The 19182-nt window shown below is 39.3% G+C and overlaps 1 protein-coding gene across 5 annotated transcripts in view; it reads left to right on the top strand.

Annotated features, from left to right (window-relative positions):
- Positions 1-774: 774 nt before the first annotated feature.
- INSIG2 (insulin induced gene 2) overlaps positions 775-19182 on the top strand; it is a 32293-nt gene continuing 13885 nt past the window's right edge. Inside the window, exons 1-3 of one of the 5 annotated variants that reach the window (XM_037049899.1) lie at positions 853-1022; positions 9194-9239; positions 9515-9904. In XM_037049899.1, coding sequence (XP_036905794.1) covers positions 9661-9904 — 244 coding nt within the window. In that variant the 5' untranslated portion in view covers positions 853-1022; positions 9194-9239; positions 9515-9660. The other 4 variants (XM_037049898.1, XM_037049902.1, XM_037049900.1 and 1 more) reach the window with 4 other exon arrangements.

Raw genomic sequence — 19182 nt, 5'->3', positions numbered from 1 at the left:
ATCTTATCACTTACCAGTTCAAAGTAATAACAACAAAGGAATTACACCGATTGACACTCCTTTGCAAAGCTTTTAAGCAATTATTCTAGGCCCAAATTTCATCTAAAACTTTCCTCAGCCCACTGTAACCGGACCACATCCATTCCACATCACCTTATGAAGACTGACAATCATTGTGCAGATTCGACCAGGTAACACGGTTTTCATAGGAACAGTTTGAGACGTTTACAGAAAAGGAAAATACAGAACACTGGAACTTATTTATCAGGAGTACAATAATATGGATGTGGCCAGATTACAACCGTTTTGAGGAAGGAAAAAAGGTAAACAGCAGTGCCCAGCAAAAGCACAAAGGTACAGTCTGCATCCTTAGTGGGAGAACCCAGCGGCCGGCACTCCAGAAGCCCTCCATTCAGCCCCGAGGCGAGGGCAATGCTGACAGGGGCGCCTTCGAAAGAGCATGCGTGTGTCTGCACATTACCTTACACTGCCCACAAGGTCTGGGCACTCGTCACAAACCACTACGGCCTAGTCAGCAAGTAAGAGCTGATCTGGCACCCTCCCAAGACCTAGACCGTCTACGCCTACCACCGACCGTCAACTTCGCGCGGGCCGGAAACCCTTTTGCTTGGGTTCGCGGGTCTACCCACTAGGCAAGTCAGAACCGGAATCTTTGCTGCCCCGATCTTCGGGGCGCGTCTGCGTCGACTGCACAGGCGCAGTAGAGCTCAGGCGGAGCTCTGAGGAGAAAAGGAAGGAGGCTTGTGGGAGGAGAATAGGAAGAGGCGGAGGGGGGGGGGGCGGGACCGGTCCCAGAAGATGGCGGAGGCGGGGGTGAGTTGGGGTTTTCCTTCGAAGCGCCAGCGATTTGATCCTGAGGGAAGTGGCCCGAGGAAGTGGGTGGCCTTCGGGAAGAGGAGCTGCTGGCGATTTTGCATTCTAGGAACTCTGCTGCCAAGGGCGGGGAGCCAGGACTCCAGATGGGGCCTGAAGGCCGAGGAGTTCCACTCACCTGGAGACTGGTCGGCGAGGTTCAAGGGGACAGCGGGGTTGGGGAGAGGTAATAGGAGTAGCCGAGGCTCCCCAGACAGTGAAAGAGTGTCGTGGAGGAAAGAAGGCTGGAGGACGGCGGGAAGGGCGACCCTGGAGATCTGATGGGGGCGGAGAAGGTCGGTGAGCAGCGGTCAGGACTTGGGAGGCTTGTAGCCAGGGAGACTCAGGTTTGGGAGGGCGGTGGATCCAAAAAGGTAGATATTGCAGTAGGTTTGGAATCTACAGGATGGCAGTGTTGACATTGGGTTGAGGAGTGGGGCTTTGGCATTTAGGATTGGAATTGGAAACCTTTGGAGTAGGTGTGGGTATGCCAGAGAATTCTCGCCGAGACCCAGAAGTCGGTTGGTGATATAACTCTGCGCTATTTTAGAGTTGGTCAATGGAGAATAGCTGTCTGGAAAAGGGAGGCAGTGTGGATGATGGGGGACAGGGAGAGGGTGCTAAAAGTGACAAGGACAAATGCCCAGTTAGTGTTGGAAAGAAATTATTAAAGTGTTAGCCAGATCTGAAAATATACCATGAAGAGCTTGCTATTTTTTAGGATTGATGAAGAAATCGTTTAAGAAGGAATTGATAGACTTGACATCTGGGTCACTGGAAATGACCCAGATCAGTATTTCAGTGGAGCTGAGGATTGCAGGGAAGGCACTTCCAGGCAATCCTGGATGCAGGAAGAATGAAGGCAGCCAAGCAATAGTTAGTGTTTCCCAGCCTTTGGGTTTGTACTTGATATAAGCCACTTTGTGAAAACGAAGAAGATGCTGACACTAATAGGGTTCCCACAGGAAGAAAAAATAACCATGTAGTCTTTCTACTTTCCGCTGTCATTCTTTCTCTGGACATTATGTCTAGTAGTGTGTTTTGTTAGAGTTCTCAGTCGATATTTGCTATAAAGTGACCAAGCTGTGAATTGGGTACATTTGGGAAAGAGATTGATTCTTTTTTAAACTGACAATTGTTGCTTTTACATATTGTGGGCTGAAAAGGAAAAAATAAAATGTAACTCAGAAGTTTAAAGACAGCTTGTTTTCATTGTTACCAGAAAATTATTCCCAAATGGTGTAGGAATATTTTTAGAGAGTGAAATTTGACATTTAAAAGCAGGAATGGAATGTTAATGCTGCTTGGTTAATGTTTTCTGTGTTTGGATTTTAATGTGAAGAGGAAAGGTGAGTTTCAGTGTCTTCAAGGCAAACATTTTTCTTCCTGGAAGTTTTTAGTATGTATAGCCTGTGACTCACATGTGTGTATTTATATTTAAGAAGAGTTATTTTTTTCATTGATTTAAGTGTGCTTTTCCTAATGCTAATGCTTATTCTATTTTGAGAATGCCATTCTAATTAAGAGTCGTATGATGAAAAAGATGTGAGGTAGTAATTTAATTTAACTATTGAGTAGCCTCTGTGATCGAAGCACCTGAAGAGAGGGGTAATAATCAGAGAGAGCGAACATACTTCTGTGACTACCAGTCATTTGGTAGTAAATGATCTTGTTTGATTTTAGGGGTTGTTGGAATTGTTAGATGCAACTGGTTCATAACGTCACTAGGAAATTTTATTTGTGTGTTTGCTTTCAATAGCTTATTGCCTGAAACTGTTTTAGTGGCAAATGCCAATTTTGATTCTCATTCGCAAAGTGAAGAATCACTTGTAATGCTCACTTATTTATCTAGAAGTAATTAATATCAATCCACTTACAGGTAGTCATGTACCTGGAATAATGTCTTCCCAGTTTTGATGATTTGTTGTTTATCCAAACTATTTGTACTGTTTTTCTTTTTGTTCAGTAATGTACTTTATAAAAATTGTAGATCAGGGCTCAAGGTAGGATTTTTCGTGCCCTCTGGAATTTTTTCTTTGTTGGTTTAAAAAAAAACTTATTTTGGTATTAACAGTAGTTTATCAACATGACTTTAAAAACTGTTTCTTTTTTTAAAAAAAGATTTTATTTATCTTAGAGGGGAAGGGAAGGGGAGAGAGAGAGAGAGAGAGAGAGAGAGAGAGAGAAATATCAATGTATGGTTGCCTCTCGTGCATCCCCTGCCAGGAACTGGGAACTGGCCTGCAACCCAGGCATGTACCCTGACTGGGAATTGAACCGCGATCGTGTGGTTTGCAGGCCCGTGCTCAATCCACTGAGCTACACCAGCCAGGGCCAAAAAACTGTTTCTTGTGTAGCACTTAAATTGTTTTTGTGTGGTGTTTGTAGATGGAGGCAAGTGAAATGGGAAGTGCTCTGGACATGGAACCAGAATGCTTGAGGCTAATACTGGTACTAACTGGTAACAGTTTTATGGTCTCAGAAAGTTACTTAACCTATTTTATTTTATAAAGTGGGGATTAAAAACACCTGCCTTCTTACCACGCCTACTGTTAAGAATCTATTGAGATATTATCCTCTAAAGGGTATCTTTATACCAGAGACTTCTTTCCTGATCAGCAAAGTGTTTCTTGAGTAATCAAAATTTTTCAAATATAGTTATTTTTTAATTGTGGAGAGTCAAATTTATCATTGATTTAATAATATTTAAAGCTATGTGTATGCTTTGTTTAAATAAAATAATTTTAACACATAATCGTAAAACAAATTAGGGAATACTTATTCGAAGAGCTTTCACTTTAAAATAATCCACGCCCTTTTTTTAATCATTGACGCTATAACAGCTGTCCCCAATTTTCTCCCACTTTTTCCCCCTTGACCCAGTCTCCACCCCTCCCCCCAGCCTTCACCACAAAAAAAACTTCTATGGTAACTACACCACATATATTTATTTTAAAAATCCACATCCTATAATTGTAATATGACTGAATATTTTTCTAGAGAATTTTGTGTTAGAGATGCTCACCTGCTCCTAACTAAGCCAAGACTATATCATTATTTAACAAAATACACTGTTTATCTAAATTTTAAGTGTATACTCACAAATTTATAATAATAGATAAAGAGTAGAGGAGACAAAAAAATAAAATAACCCACTCCCCTATTGTATGACTAATATTATAAACAATGTTCTTTTTCAGTAACTTAATTGTTCCACAGTAGAGATTGAATGGCCTGGTGGAATTTCTTATCCCTGTGATGAGTATGGCCATTTCCAAGAATTCGCTTTACATGTTTGTGGTAGTGAGATCCAGTAGAACACAGTCTTGATCTTGGCATTTCACATGACCACATTGGGTCTCATTTGCTTTGCCAGTAAAATGAGAGAACAGTTAGATCACTGGTTCTTAACTTCTTTTGGATTTTGGATTTTTTGAGTAATTGATATACCCTGCAAAACTCTCTTCCCAGAACAGTGCACATATGTACAACTTTTTTGTTTGTTTGTTTTTTGTTCTGCTTTAGGCTCACATACCCCTTGGAATGGATGATCACCCATTTCACTGTCATTTCTTAAATTTTAGGATACTGTGATTCTAAAGCATTTAACTTTTATTTTTGTCTACAGTAATTATGTACTATTATGTGATCAGAAAATTAGGTTTTTAGACTTTTAAAAAATCTTTAAAAAATTCATTCAAATTAACATCAAAGAAATGTTATACTATTTTTAAACAAAACTTTTGGGGTGAAGGAGGAAACTATAAACAAGCACTACTAGGAAAGGTTGAATAAACAGCTGTGGCAGAATAACATAAGCAGTTTAGAAAGTCTCTAGCAGCCTTGAAATAGAATGAGGAAAGAGTCTCTAGCAATTATTGGTTCTCAGTAGAGAGTATTGCATCTCTGGGGGCATTTGGAAATCTGCAGGGACATTTTTAATTGTCTCAAATTGGGGAAGAGGCATACAGTGGCATCTAGTGGGATCCCAGGGATGCCTAGTGTTTTGCAATGTTTAGGGAGGTTTCACACAACAAGGGATCATCCAGCCCCAAATTACAAAGCCTTTTGACAGCCACTGGTGAGTGATTGTGAGATGGGGCCTATCACAACTGAAATAACTGCATGAACAAATGATTTACTAGAGCAGTTTGGGTAACTTAAAATGTGTGTACAGTTCATCCTTGAACAACATGGGTTTGAACTGCGTGAGCCCATTCAGATTCAGATTCCTCCCTCCCCCGCCCCCCCCCAGTAAAATTCATTTGGCCTTGGTACTGTGGGTTTCCCATCCACAGAGTCAATCAACCATGGATTGAAAATGATATTTCCAGTCCTTGTTTGGGAATCCACAGTTGTGAGAACTGACTGTATGCTTTGCTGGATGCCATATTATGTAAGGAGCGTGAACATCTGCAGATTTGGGTATCTGGGCAGTCCTAGAACCAATCCCTTGTGGATACTGAGAGTCAACTATAGTTAAGTTTTTCGGAGAGTCAGAAATTATACACAGACTTTCAACTGCAAGTACAGCACCCCTATCCCCTGTGTTGTACAAGGGTAAACTAGTTGTTTTAATAGCAAAAAAGGGGGTTTACTATGTCTACTAGCAGTTTGGAAAGTAAAGAGTCTACTGTTGGTCTAATGCAGTCTGTAAAGTTGGCAATATGATTTTTTTTTTCTTTAAAACATTTTTTTTTATTTTTTTTACTCCTTGATCTAGTACATTTAAAGAAAATTTTGCCCTGGCCAGTGTGGCTCAGAGTGGACTGAGTGCTGGCCTGCAGACTGAAAGAAAATTTCAAGATGTTCGTACATTTATTCTCATGGTCTTTGTGTTATATAGCCACCTACTTATATTGGCATTAATACCTTGAGAATGTATTATAGTTGAGATTGTTTTCTAATGTCTATCTGTTAGCAGCAGTGTTAGACCTTGGTTAATGAGTTCAGGAAAGAAAGAATTCAGAGCCGAGAACTCTAGTGCAAGAAGATTATTTAGAAAGTCACAGGTAGAAGAAGTGAGCCAGCTGGGCTGCGTGGACTCAGGAAATAAGTTACAGAGGAAAAAGAAGGGCCCTTGTATCTTAGAGGAAAGAAAGCAAAGGTATGCACACCTGAGAGAAGAAAGTGGTGGGAAGGAGTCATGGACTTGCCCCAGTGAGAGAGCATGCACTGGGTTCTTTGTCTTTGGGGTTTTTATCCGTTTTCTAAAGGTGGGAATTTCAGGGGAGACATCAGGGGAAGACCTCAATAGAATATTTATGAACTTTCTAGGTGTGTTCTTTTAGGATCGTGGTCTCTACTGATTGGTCAGTTCTGGGGTAGGTTTCATTAGTCATTACATTTGGTCCTGACATGAATGGCCATGTCATTCATGGTGTTGCTTTATCTGGTTTTGTTGTTTTTCTGGGCCTGGAGCTGAAATACAGCTGCGGCGACAGAGACAGAGTTTTTGTTAACAAACTCAAGGCTTTGTTCCTAAGATTATTTGATGCTTCTCAGAACTTCCTTGTTCTGTGAGCTTAATGCTTAAGGGAGTGGTCCTGCAAGGGAGAGAAGGAGGCATGTGGATAAGGGTTTTGGATGTGGCCAGTTTGAATCATCTTCTGCCCTGGCTGGTGTGGCTCAGTGGATTGAGTGCCGGCCTACAAACCAAAGTGTCACTGGTTCGATTCCCAGTCAGGGTGAATTCCTGGGTTGCAGACAGGAGCCTGGGTCATGGTTGTGCAAGAGGCAACCACACACTGAGGTTTCTTTCCCTCTCTTTCTCTCTCTCTTCCCCTCTCTCTAAAAATAAGTAAACAAAATCTTTGTAAAATTTTTTAAAACCTTAAAAAAAAAGAATCAGCTTCTGTCTTAGTTTCCTCATTTCAATGGCCAAGGGATTTTCTTAGCTTCTTACTACCCTGCTTCATATCCATCTTTTCAGTGACCAAATCCTCTTATATAGACCCAGGAGTTAGGTCTATAGGAGCAAGGAGGAGTTAGGCTGGAAGGAGACTCAAGGTTTAGAGGGGAGAGAAAGGGCTTTGGAATCAGACAGATGTAAGGAAAAATCTCAGTTTTAATATTGCATATCATGTGACTATAAGCAAGTTACTAAATCTCTTTGACTTAATATCTTCATTTATAAAATGAGGATGATAATACTTATGTTTAGGGTTATTTTGAAGATTAGAGTTACTGTATGTCTGGCATGGACTAGCCCTCTGTAAATGGGTGCTATATCAATAGTGATGATGATGATAATGAAGATGAAGAATTCACTTGCTTAAGTGACTAGGACACATGACTTGCTGACATGCTGCATACTACAGCAAGGAACGGTCTGTGAGACCAGGTCAGGAGGAGATGTTTTCTGGGCATTTTCAAATGGTGTTCAGAGTCTGTTTTCCCATGAATCAGCTGTAACATGTACCATTTTCTCTAGTCCTCTAACCTGCGCAGGGGTATCCGATTTTTTGGTGTTTGTAGGCCACACTAGAAGAAGAGTTGACTTGGGCCACGAATTAAATACATTGTGACAGATAATCACAAAAAAATTCTTACAGTGTTTTAAGTAAATTTATGATTTTGTGTTGGGCCAAATTCCTAGCCACCCTTAGCCTCATGCAGCCTGCAGGCCACAGATTGGACACCCCTGCTGAGAGTTTAGTCATGCTATAGACTAAGTAGGTTTGTGAGGACTGGATTGAGGACAGAATTCCTCCATTGATTGTTGAATACAGAGCTTTGGGTGTGGCAGAGGCTTAGTAAGACGTGTGTTGTCTGTTTGTATCATATGAAACTGATAGGCTGTGAAAATTGCTAGTACTTAACAGATATTTTCATACTGATTATTTCTAAAGGCAGTACCCCTTCTTGCCAGTTCACATATGGGTTTTGTTCTAAAGTTCATTTGTAAGGTAATTTGAAACTTGGAAACTCAAGAGGAAATGTATTATACTTTCCTGCGTATAATGTGGTCCTGTGTGTAATACGCACCCACGGTTTTAGCACTGCACATGTATAATGCACACGAATCAGTACTACCCATGTAGAATGAACATCCTTATTTTTCCCTTGAAAATTAGGGCAAAAAAGTGTGCGTTATACATGGCAAAATACAGTATTTTAAATGATGATCAAGTTCTCAGTTTACTTTCCAAAAGGCCTGTTTAGCCCACGGAGTTTGATTCAAAAAGAATTAACCCAATTTCTTTAAACAAGTATGAATATATAGAGTTCCCACTGTGGTCTAGGCAGGCACCTTTCTGGATACGTAGGCACAGTGGAGACTTAATAGTGAATGGGACCTGTGTAAAAAGTTAATAATTCATAAAGCACTATACATATTATAAGATAGCTGCTAGAAGTGCCATCCTAACCTTTTAAATAAACTGCTTTGAGATTCAAGGGAAACATCATTTATGTGCTGACTTGTGATAATATCCAAGATATGTTATTGTTGGGTGGGATAAAAATAAGTTACAAAAATAGTATATATAGTATTTTCCCATTAAAAATGATAATACTTACAGAAAACACACTTTGGGTGGAATTTCATGATTAAAATGAGGGCTTTGGAGCGAGATGGCATGGGTTTGGATTCTAGCTCAGCCTCTTATTAGGGGTATAAACTTGGTTAAATGACTTAACTGTTTTGGCTTTCTTGTCTCACCTATAAAATGGACATAATAATCGCATTTACCTTTTAGGGTTACTATGAGAGTTGGACCATATGTTGAGTGCTTTCAACAGTTCATAGAAAGCCACAAATGTTATCTTAAACAAAAAAGAAAGATTACTTTGGTTAGAGGAGTGAACACATACCTACACTGATTATACTAGCAAAGTTCTAGCTTTTAGAAGTCAGGATCTTTGTGGATAAAATTCATTAGAATCTAGCTTCTTCATTAGAATCTAAGTTATTCTTCATTTTCTTAGCTTCCTTTCTTCTGCCTCCTGCTCCAGCTTTCTCACAAAAGCTCCCATGATTACAACAAGGGTGGATTGTGTCAAGGCGGGGTTGGGACACAGCTGTGGATCTGGAGAGAACAGGTCAGGTCTGGTTTCTGGGCTTGGTTATTTGTGTAGGTGACTGAGTGGTGGTCTTCTTTTGGTAAGACACTTTGTACAGAAATTCAGATAGCATTAAACACTAAAACACATTTTGTCCTCCACTAAAGGTTATCCTCATGGGCAAGTCACAATTTATTGTGAACAATTCAACATTTCAGTCAGAATGTGTAAATTTTCTGTAAAATATAAATTTATTTTTCTGTGAAGTGTAAAGATTTAGGTATAAGAAACAGAAATCTGAATTTTGATCTTTCAGATTCTAATGGAAGTGTCTCATATAACCTGTTCTACTTTTCTCTGAGGTGGGGGAAGTTGTTCTTATTATTATTCTTGCTTTTGTCTCTTAAGTTATTTATTCTGTTGTAGTAAATGTTAAAAAATTACATCATTCATATAGAAATTGTTTTAAACCTCAGAGAGGTTTAAATTATTTTGTTTAGTAACAATTTAAATAACTATATGATTGTTAATTCACTATTTGTTCTTTTAAATTAATTAGTATTGAACTTGGGAAAATTGTATAATCATTTATTCAGTATTAGACCCACATTGATTTTTTTTTTCTTATCTCTTGCAGGATTTCTGGTAGGTCCCATTTTTAGGACAAGATGTGGTACTATTGAAACGCCAATCTACTTTGATTCACAGATCACCTTTCACAGATTACCTTTTCAGCTGGGAAGCCCCCCCCACCCACCCCCAGCTTACTGAACCTATGAAACCATGGCAGAAGGGGAGACAGAGTCATCTGGGTCCAGAAAGCGTGGCCCCTATATCTCGTCTGTGACTAGCCGGAGTGTAAATTTGATGATTCGAGGAGTAGTGCTTTTTTTTATTGGCGTATTTCTGGCATTAGTGTTAAATTTACTTCAGATTCAGAGAAATGTGACGCTTTTTCCACCTGATGTGATTGCAAGCATCTTTTCTTCAGCATGGTGGGTACCACCATGCTGCGGCACAGCTTCAGGTATGTGTAGGCTATTTCTGTAATGCTTAGAAAGAAAATGGGGTGAGTGTGGATGTTGTCAGAGCAACACTTTGTTAAAAAGTCAACTTTATTGAGGTATAATTTAAATGTAATAAATGTACCTGTTTTGTTTTATTTTTTTAAAGATTTTATTTATTTACTTTTAGGGAGAGGGGAAGGAAGGGAGAGAAACAATGTGTGGTTGCCTCTTATGGGCCGCGCACTGGGGGCCTGGCCTGCAATCCAGGCATATGCCCTGATTGGGAATTGAACCGGTGACCCTTTGGTTCAGACTGGCACTCAGTCCACTGAGCCACACCAGTTAGGGCTAATGTACCTGTTTTAAATGAACAATTTGATGAGTTAGAACAAGTGTATACAGTCATGTAGCTACCACCACAATCCATTGATGGGACAGTTCCATTACCCACAGATTCTCTTGTGCCCTCTTATAGTCTACTAGTCACCCATAGTTTCAGGTTTCCACTGATTTTTCTATGATGACTTTATTTTTGCCTGTTATAAAATGTAATATGAATGGAATCATGGAGTATGTACTCTTCTGTGTCTGATATCTGTCTGACCTGTGACTTTAAAAAATAAAATCTTAAAAACCTGATTCCCTTAGGGATGATGCTTTCAACTTCTTAATTTTGTTCTATCTTCAACCCATCTCATGTAAGTCTTATTTTAAGTTATGTTGATGATCACCACTGTTTTGTTTGAAGTGTTTGGCTTTAAGGGTGTATTATGGTCTTCTTGAAGTAGATAAACATTTGAAAGCAGAAGAGTTTGTTCAAGTTTACAGCTTCATGTTGTTATTTTTTAGGTTTTTGTATGTTTCTTTCTTTAGCATAATGTTTTTAAATATACCTTACAAATAATGAGTGCTTAAAGAGATCAACAAGCTAAATTCTCTTTGCTTAAAATCATTACAATCTTATTAGATACTTTAGATCCTTTTTTGGTGCACAGTACATAGTGGATAAAGTTGTGCATTTCAGAAGCCCTATTGATGGTGCTGATCTTTTGTAATGGGTAGCTCTAGCTTTTTCTAGTGACCGAGACCAATAGATTAATGATATTTTATACAATAAAGTAATAGAAGCCATGCTTGTGTGGTAGAAAGGAATTCTGATGAGGGAGGAAATTGCTCATTTGAATTTCTGTTTGGTGTTTCCTACTTAATATACATGAATAATTTACAGTATAATGTAGATCCTTTTTGACTTATATCCTAGAGTTGGAGGTCAAAGGGTAAGGAGTTAGTTGTGAGATGTTTTGACCAATCTCTTAAAACCTACTGGACAATTACATAATTCAGTTGCTTGGATGGGCTTGTCATGGCAAGGTTTCAGTGTAGTTTATATGTTGATGTCTCACTATTAAAATATTCACATCAAGAGAAGTTATAAAGGTGATGATTCTTAGTTTCCACAGGGTTATTATTCTCTGAGAGGTAAAATAGTCCAAACAAAGACAGCATAAATGATAATTTATCATTTTCTGTTGTAGCATGTACTTTCCTTTCTTTTATTTTAATTTGGAAAAGAGGAAAAGTTTTCCCAACAACTTCTAGTCCTTTTCTACTGCAGTGTAACTGCTGTCTGGCTGCCAATAGAAACTTCTGGTGGCTTGGAAAAACATGTCTTTTAAAAATAGACAAATGGAAGGTCAGAGGAGGGAAATAATTACTTACCGAATGTCTACTCATGTGCTAGGCCACATCCCTTAACCCCAAGGATCTGCAGGGCAACTTTGGGAGTCAGAAGTATGGCCTATTTTGGAGGGATGAGGAACCTGAAATGATGAGAGGATATTTTTTTTGTTTTTAATTTTACAGTTATTAAAGCTATTACAGCTATTACCGTTCTATTTTTTCTCCCCTTTATTCCCCTCCCACCATCAATCCCCCACCTTTGGTCATGTCCATGGGTCACACATATAAGTTTTTTGGCTTCTACATTTCCCATATTATTATTAACCTACCCCTTTCTATTTTGTACCTACCATTTATGCTTCTTATTCCTGTACCTTTTCCCCCATTCTCCCACCTCCCCCCACCCCCACCAAAAATCCTCCATGTGATCTCTATTTCTGTGACTCTCTTCCTGTTCTAGCTGTTTGCTTAGTTTATTTTTGTTTTTTTAGGTTCGGTTGTTGAAAGTTATGAGTTTCTTGTCATTTAATGTTTGTGTTTTTGATCTTTTTCTTAAATGAGTCCCTTTAACATTTCATATATAGTAAGGGCTCAGTGATGATGAACTCCTTTAACTTGACCTTACCTAAGAAACAATATCTGCCCTTCCATTCTAAATGATAGCTTTGCTGGATAGATTAATCTTGGATGTAGGTGCTTGCCTTTCATGACTTGGAATACTTCTTTCCAGCCCCTTCTTGCTTGTAAGGTTTCTTTTGAGAAATCAGCTGATAGTCTTATGGGAACTTCTTTGTAGGTAACTGTCTCCTTTTCTCTTGCTGCTTTTAAGATCTTTCCTTCTCTTTCATCTTGGGTAATGTAAGTACTGTGTGTCTTGGTTTGTGTGTCCTTGGGTCCAACTTCTTTGGGACTCTCTGATCTTCCTGGACTTCCTGGAAGTCTGTTTCCTTTGCTAGGTTAGGGAAGTTCTCCTTCATTAAGTTTTTAGTTATTTGCTCTTCTTCTCCTTCTGGCACCCCTATGATTTGGATGTTGGAAAACCGAAAGTTTTCTTGGAGGTTCCTAAGCCTCTCCTCATATTTTTGAATTCTTGTTTCTTCATTCTGTTTGGTCGAGTGTAATCTTCCTTTTGCTCCAAATTATTGATATGAGTCCCTGTTTCCTTTCCATCACTGTTGGTTCCCTGTGCATTTTCTTTTAATTCACTTTTTATAGCCTTCACTCTTTCCTCTATTTTGCAACCATACTCAACCATTTCTGTGTGCATCTGGATTACCAGTGTTTTGAGCTGTGTATCTGATAGGTTGGCTTTCTTCATTGCTTAGTTGTATTTTTTCTGAAGCTTTGATCTGTTATTTCATTTGGGCCATATTTTTTGTCTCAGCATGCCTGTTATATAGTAAGAGGCAGAGCCTTAGGTATTAGCCAGGGTAGGGCAACGCAGTTCACTGTGTTGTGGTGCTGTATGTGGGGGAGGGGTCTTAGAGGGAAGAGTGCCACTTGCTGAGCTTTCTGCAGGCTTTCAGTCACTTCCTCTGCTACCCACAAGCAAATTGGGCCCTTCTGGTGCTGATTCCCTTCTGGGTGGTTTGTGTACATTCTGGGACCCTGTGAGTCTCTCCAAACTCTCCTGTGATGCTGGGAGTTTCTCTTGCCCCCCAACCCCCCACAGGTTTTTCCTGGGTTTTGAGGCTTTATTTCCCTGCACTGGAGCCCTGAGTTACGTGGTCTCTGTGGCTCCCCAGTTGTTCCAATTTATCTGCATGCAAATGTGGGACCACCTACTCCACCAGGAGCCACCTTGCCTGCCCTGTCCTCTAGCTGCTGCCTTGCTGTGAGTCCTCTCTACCCTGGCTGCCCATTTTTGCTCCTCGTACCCATCGGGATGAGTGTTTCTTCTTAACAACTTGTTTGTTGGACTTCCATGCAGTTCTATTTTCTAGCTGTTCTAGTTATTTTTTTTTAATTTGTTGTCCTTTTGGTTGTGTGAGGAGGCGAAGCATATCTACCTATGCCTCCATCTTGGTTGGAAGTCCCAAAATGATGAGAGGATATTAATGAATCCAGGGTCCCAGAGGCAGTGAATGGTGTGGCGAGGTCAAATGTCTCATGCTGGTGAAGGAGAAAGAGGAAACTACTTTACTCCTGGTGCGTCTTTTCAACACCTCTGGCCTAATAAATGTGAGGGAGGCTTGGATGGAATGCAGTGTCATGGGTTGCACAACCTAAGCTGGGGTAAGAGAACTTAACTGAGGTTATATTGTAGCTCCATTGCAGATGTGAACAGGGTCCTTTTCCTAGCCATTAGGTTTCTCACACTTGCACACTTACCATCATACCTTTTTATTTGGGGATTTGCATTTCTTGTTTAACTGTTTCTTCCGAAAGCAGTGTAGTCCATGATATACCTGGGCAAAAGAAATTAAGAGGCATTAGGTGATTTAGACTTCATTTACCTGTGCTACTGATTTATTTGGATAATTCATGTTGTTTAGTAGATGAGGATGAAGATAACAGATTTGTGGCCAAAGATGGGAAATGAATTCTTGCATAATTGCTGCTTCCCCAACCCTTAGTTTTAAGGAAAATGTCAAGGAAAAATAAATGATGTAAGAAACAATGTGTACAGGTTTGTGTGTATGTAGCATGCATATTTTTTTCTGTGTGTGTGTTGGTATACATTTTCAAAACTTTCTAGGGTCTCACCATCTTAAATTTTAAAAAAAACGGTGATTGTCCTTTGATTTTTCTGTCCAACTAATATTCATAGACTGAGCAGCTACCTCCTGGAGGGTCTCTACGATAACCACACAATAACCACTTTCTATATGTGAACAGAAGGGCCCCTGATTATCTGCTACCTTTCTGTATAACAGGTAGGGCTGGGGAATTTGCTATGGGTGCTTTTGGAGAGACAGCTAGTAGAGAACTTCGGTAAATTGCTTTTGATATGATTTTCTTTTTCTTAGTTCTCTGTTTTTAGTTTAGTAATGACTAGTGTTTCAAATTGATTAACTTTATGTGCAGTGCATTAGAATTGGCATTAGAAACCTCCTCAATGGCCCTGGCTGGTATAGCTCAGTGGATTGAGTGTAGGCCTGTGAACCAAAGGATCACGGTTCGATTCCCAGTCAAGGCACATGCCCGGGTTGCAGGCCAGTTCCCAGCAGGGGACCCATGAGAGGCAACCATACATTGATATTTCTCTCCTTCTCTCCTTCCCTTCCCCTCTAAAGATAAATAAAATCTTAAAAAAAATAAGAAACCTCTTCAGCGTTATTGAGGACCTACCTCTAAAGGAACCTTTCTGAAGAATAAATAGAAAGAAAAAGACAACTATAATTGTAGTGCAAAATAAGTAGAGAAGTTGATTCAAAAATCACAAGTTCTACCACATGGTATTTATATCTATGAAACCAATGTCTTTAAAAAGAAAAAAACAGGCCTTTCTTGTTTAGCCATGTATATAGTCAGTTACCCAGTTTCTGGAGAGCCCTCTTGAGAGCCCTGTGAGACTCCTGCCTCTCTAACTCTCACATTCAGTTTCCAAGTTTTACATCTTTCTTCTCTCTCTTGGTCCAGGCCCTCAATCACTCTGCTTAGAATTTTCAGCTTTTTCTTTTTCTGCCTCTAATTTTGTACTATTCTTCAGCCTCCCTTGTAAGAGTGGGTTGCCTTTCTACTTGATACAAGTGTGATGGCATTATTTTCCTGGCTCCCCGGCATGTGTAGGGTAAAATCTCTGTGATATGGCTCTTGCCTTTTCTTATCTTTCTCAGAGTCTTTCTGGGTGCTGAGCTCCCTTCCTGTCTAATGCTTACAATCTCTAGGCAATACTGTGTATTTTCTGTTCCCAAATGCTTCACTTTGGTTAGAAGGCTCTTTCTATACCACTTATTTGATGAATGCTCCTGCCTTCCTGAATTGTCCCTTCTTTGAAGTTTTCCTGACACCTCTCCTCAGCTCATGCCAGGAGGAGCCTGGGACTTCACTGGGCCCTGTCAGTGTTACCCCTAACATGGTACTGTATTTAATTGTTTCTGTGATCACTTTGGAAGCTTAAGTATTTGTTGAATGAAAACATTGCCTATCCTACAATATTCTATAATTTTCCATGAAAGTACATCTCATTAAGTGATTTTGTTTTTTCAGTCTTTTTTTCTGGCAAAATGATTGATTTAACTGTTGCTTTTAGTGTATCACTCCATTAAACACATTACTGTGAAAAAGATGACAATATTGATGTTTTATAAACTTTTTTTGCTTATAATCTTGGTAGGCTGTCACTAGTTACTGGAAAATAAATATACAGGTGTACATGGGCGATATTGTGGGTTTGATTCCAGACTACTACAATAAAGCAAATATTGCAGTAAAGTGAGTCATATGAATATTTTGGTTTCCTAGTGCATACAGAAATTATGTTTAAATAGCACTATATAAAAAAACAATGTACATACCTTTATTTAAAAAAACAATACTAGCTAAAAAATGCCAACTATCATTTGAGTTTGCAGTGAGTTGTGATCTTTTTGCTTCAGTTGGTAAAAATCCCCCAATATCTACAAAGTTCAGTAACACGAAGCATAAAAAAATAAGATATGTGGGTATCCCAAGAAATGTGATTTCGCATCGGAGAACCATTTAATTGATCAGGATTTGTTTACATATGATTTTACACAAGCATGTTTGTAACACTCTTTCGTGTTAAAATAAGAAAGTAGAGAAAGAGGAAAAGAAGACCAAACATACCTGTGCTGAGCTTATAAACAGGAGAGCTTCTCTGTGCTGTAGATACTGCTTTTATTTAAGGGGAAAAGAGAAGACATTTAATGGGAAGTGACAAGCTTCCTCAAAATCTTCCTCTCAGTGACAATTGAAGAACCGTGCACTCAATGGATTTGACTTATTTTCTTTTTATTTTAAAAGATTTTATTTATTTATCTTTTAGAGGGGAAGGGAAGGAGAGAAGGAGAGAAGTATCAATGTATGGTTGCCTTTCGTGGGTCCCCTGCTGGGAACTGGCCTGCAACCCAGGCATGTGCCCTGGCTGGGAATCAAACTGTGATCGTGTGGTTCGCAGGCCCACGCTCAATCCACTGAGCTACACCAGCCAGGGTGGATTTGACTTTTATTGGCAAATCCCAAGGTTGGCAGCATGGCAGTTTAAATCCCTTCAGTTGTCTCTCACTCGCCAGTCAGACATCAAATGCATAGAAATATAGTCAATTTTACTTATTTATATCTTTGTACACAGTCAGTCCTCTCTATGTGATAGTTCTTTTTTTAAATTTAATTATGGTTCAAGTACAGTTTTCTGTCTTTTACTCCTATCCCAGCCCACCCCCCAGTGCTCCCTGCCTCCCTCCCATTTCCACCCTCCTTAGTTGTCCATGTGTCCTTTATACTAGTTCATGTAAATCCTTCCCCTTTTCCCCTGAAATTCCCTCCCCTCTCCCCTCTGGTCTCTGTCAGCCTGTTCTGTATTTTAGTGTCTTTGGTTATATTTTGCTTGCTTGTTTGTTTTGTTGTTTAGCTTCCTGTTAAAGGTGAGATCATATGGTGTTTGTCTTTCACCGCCTGGCTTATTTCACTCAACATAATGCTTTCCAGTTCCATCCATACTGTTGCAAAGGGTAGGAGCTCCTTCTTTCTTTCTGCTGCATAGAATTCCATTGTGTATATGTACCATCCATTCATTTACTGATGGGCATCTAGGTTGCTTCCAGCACTTGGCTACTGTAAATTGTGCTGCTGTGAACATTGGGGTGCATCGGTTCTTTTGTATTGGTGTTTTAGGGTTCTTAGGATATACTCCTAATAGTGGAATTGCTGGGTCAAAAGGCAGATTCATTTTTAGTTTTCTGAGAAAATTCCATACTGTTTTCCATTGTGGTTGTACCAGTATGCAATCCCACCAACAGTGAACTAGGGTCCCCTTTTCTCCACAACCTATCTAACACTTATTGTTTATTGCTTTGTTTATGATGGCCATTTTGACTGGTGTGAAGCGGTATCTCATTGTGGGTTTAATTTGCATTTCTCTGATAGGTAGTAATATTATCTTTTCATGTGTCTCTGGATCTTCTATATGTCTCCTTGGAGAAATGTTTGTTCAAGTCCTTTGCCCACTTTTTAATTGGGTTGCTTATCTTCCTAGAGTGGAGTTGTGTAAGTTCTTTGTATATTTTGGAGACTAAACCCTTGTTTGAGGTATCATTGGTATCACCCATACAGTTGGTCCTCATTCTATTTTAATACTGTTTTCTTTAGCCATGCAGAAGCTTTTTATTTTGATGAGAACCCATTTGTTTATTCTTTCCTTTATGTCCCTTGCTCTAGGGGACATGTCAGTAAAAATGTTGCTGCATGAAATATCTGAGATTTTCTTGCCAGTGTTTTCCTCTAGGACTTTAATAGTATCATGGCTTATATTTAAGTCTTTTATCCACCTTGAATTTATTTTGGTGTATGGTGTACGTTGGTGCTCAAGTTTCATTTTTTTTCGCATGTAGCTGTCCAGTTCTCCCAACACCATTTGTTGAAGAGGCTATTTTGACTCCATTTTATGTTACTGCCCCCTTTGTCCAATAGTAATTGACCATAGAGACTTGGGTTTATTCCTGGGCTCTCTGTTCTGTTCCATTGGTATGTGCCTGTTTTTATGCCAGTACCCGGCTCTTTAAATTACGGTGGCCTTGTAACACTAATGGATTGGTATCAGGTATTCTGATCCCTCCTACTTTGTTCTTCTTTCTCAAATTGTAGCTGCTATTCGGGGTCGTTTATGGTTCCATATAAATGTTTGAAGTGTTTGTTTTATATCTGTGAAATATGCCATTGGTACTTTAATAGGTATTGCATTGTATTTGTAAATTGCTTTGGGTAGTATGGACATTTTGCTGATATTAATTCTTCCAATCCATGAACACGGTTTATGTTTTCATTTGTTTGTGTCTTCCTCTATTTCTTTCTTCACTGTTGTGTAGTGTTCTGTATAGAGGTCTTTTACCTCCTTGGTTAGGTTTATTCCCAGATATTTTCTTTTTCTTTTTGCTGTGTGGAACGGGATTTTTCCTTGATTTCTGCTTTTGCTGTTTCCTTGTTAGTATACAAAATGCCTTTTATTTCTGGATATTGACTTTGTATCCCGCTGTTTTGCCAAATTCATTTATTAGGTCGAGCAGTTTTGGGGTAGAGTCTATAGGATTGTCTGTGTACACTATCATATCATCTGCCAACAATGACAGTTTTGTTTTCTCCTTTCCAAAAGCCCTGGATCAGATGGTTTCACAGGAGAATTCTACAAAGCATTTAAGGAAGAGCTAACCGCTATTTTTCACAGACTATTCCAAAAAATCCAAAATTATGGAAGACTCCCAAACTCCTTTTATGAAGCCAGCATCATCGTAATCTCAAAACCAGATAAAGACAGAAGAAAGAAAGAAACTTCAGGCCAGTATTACTGATGTACATAGATGCTAAAATCCTCAACAGAATACTGGCAAACTGCATCCATCAAAAAGATCATACACTATGACCAAGTGGGATTCATCCCAGGAATGCAAGGATGGTTGAATATTCCCAAATCAGTAAATGTAATACATCACATAAACAA

This window comes from Sturnira hondurensis, unplaced genomic scaffold (genome assembly GCF_014824575.4).
Source record: "Sturnira hondurensis isolate 20B ecotype Veracruz unplaced genomic scaffold, ASM1482457v3 Scaffold0006496, whole genome shotgun sequence".
In the NCBI taxonomy this organism is placed as follows: Eukaryota; Metazoa; Chordata; class Mammalia; order Chiroptera; family Phyllostomidae; genus Sturnira; species Sturnira hondurensis.
The sequence above is the reverse complement of the archived record's forward strand: the minus strand, read 5'-3'. Positions and strand labels throughout refer to the sequence as shown.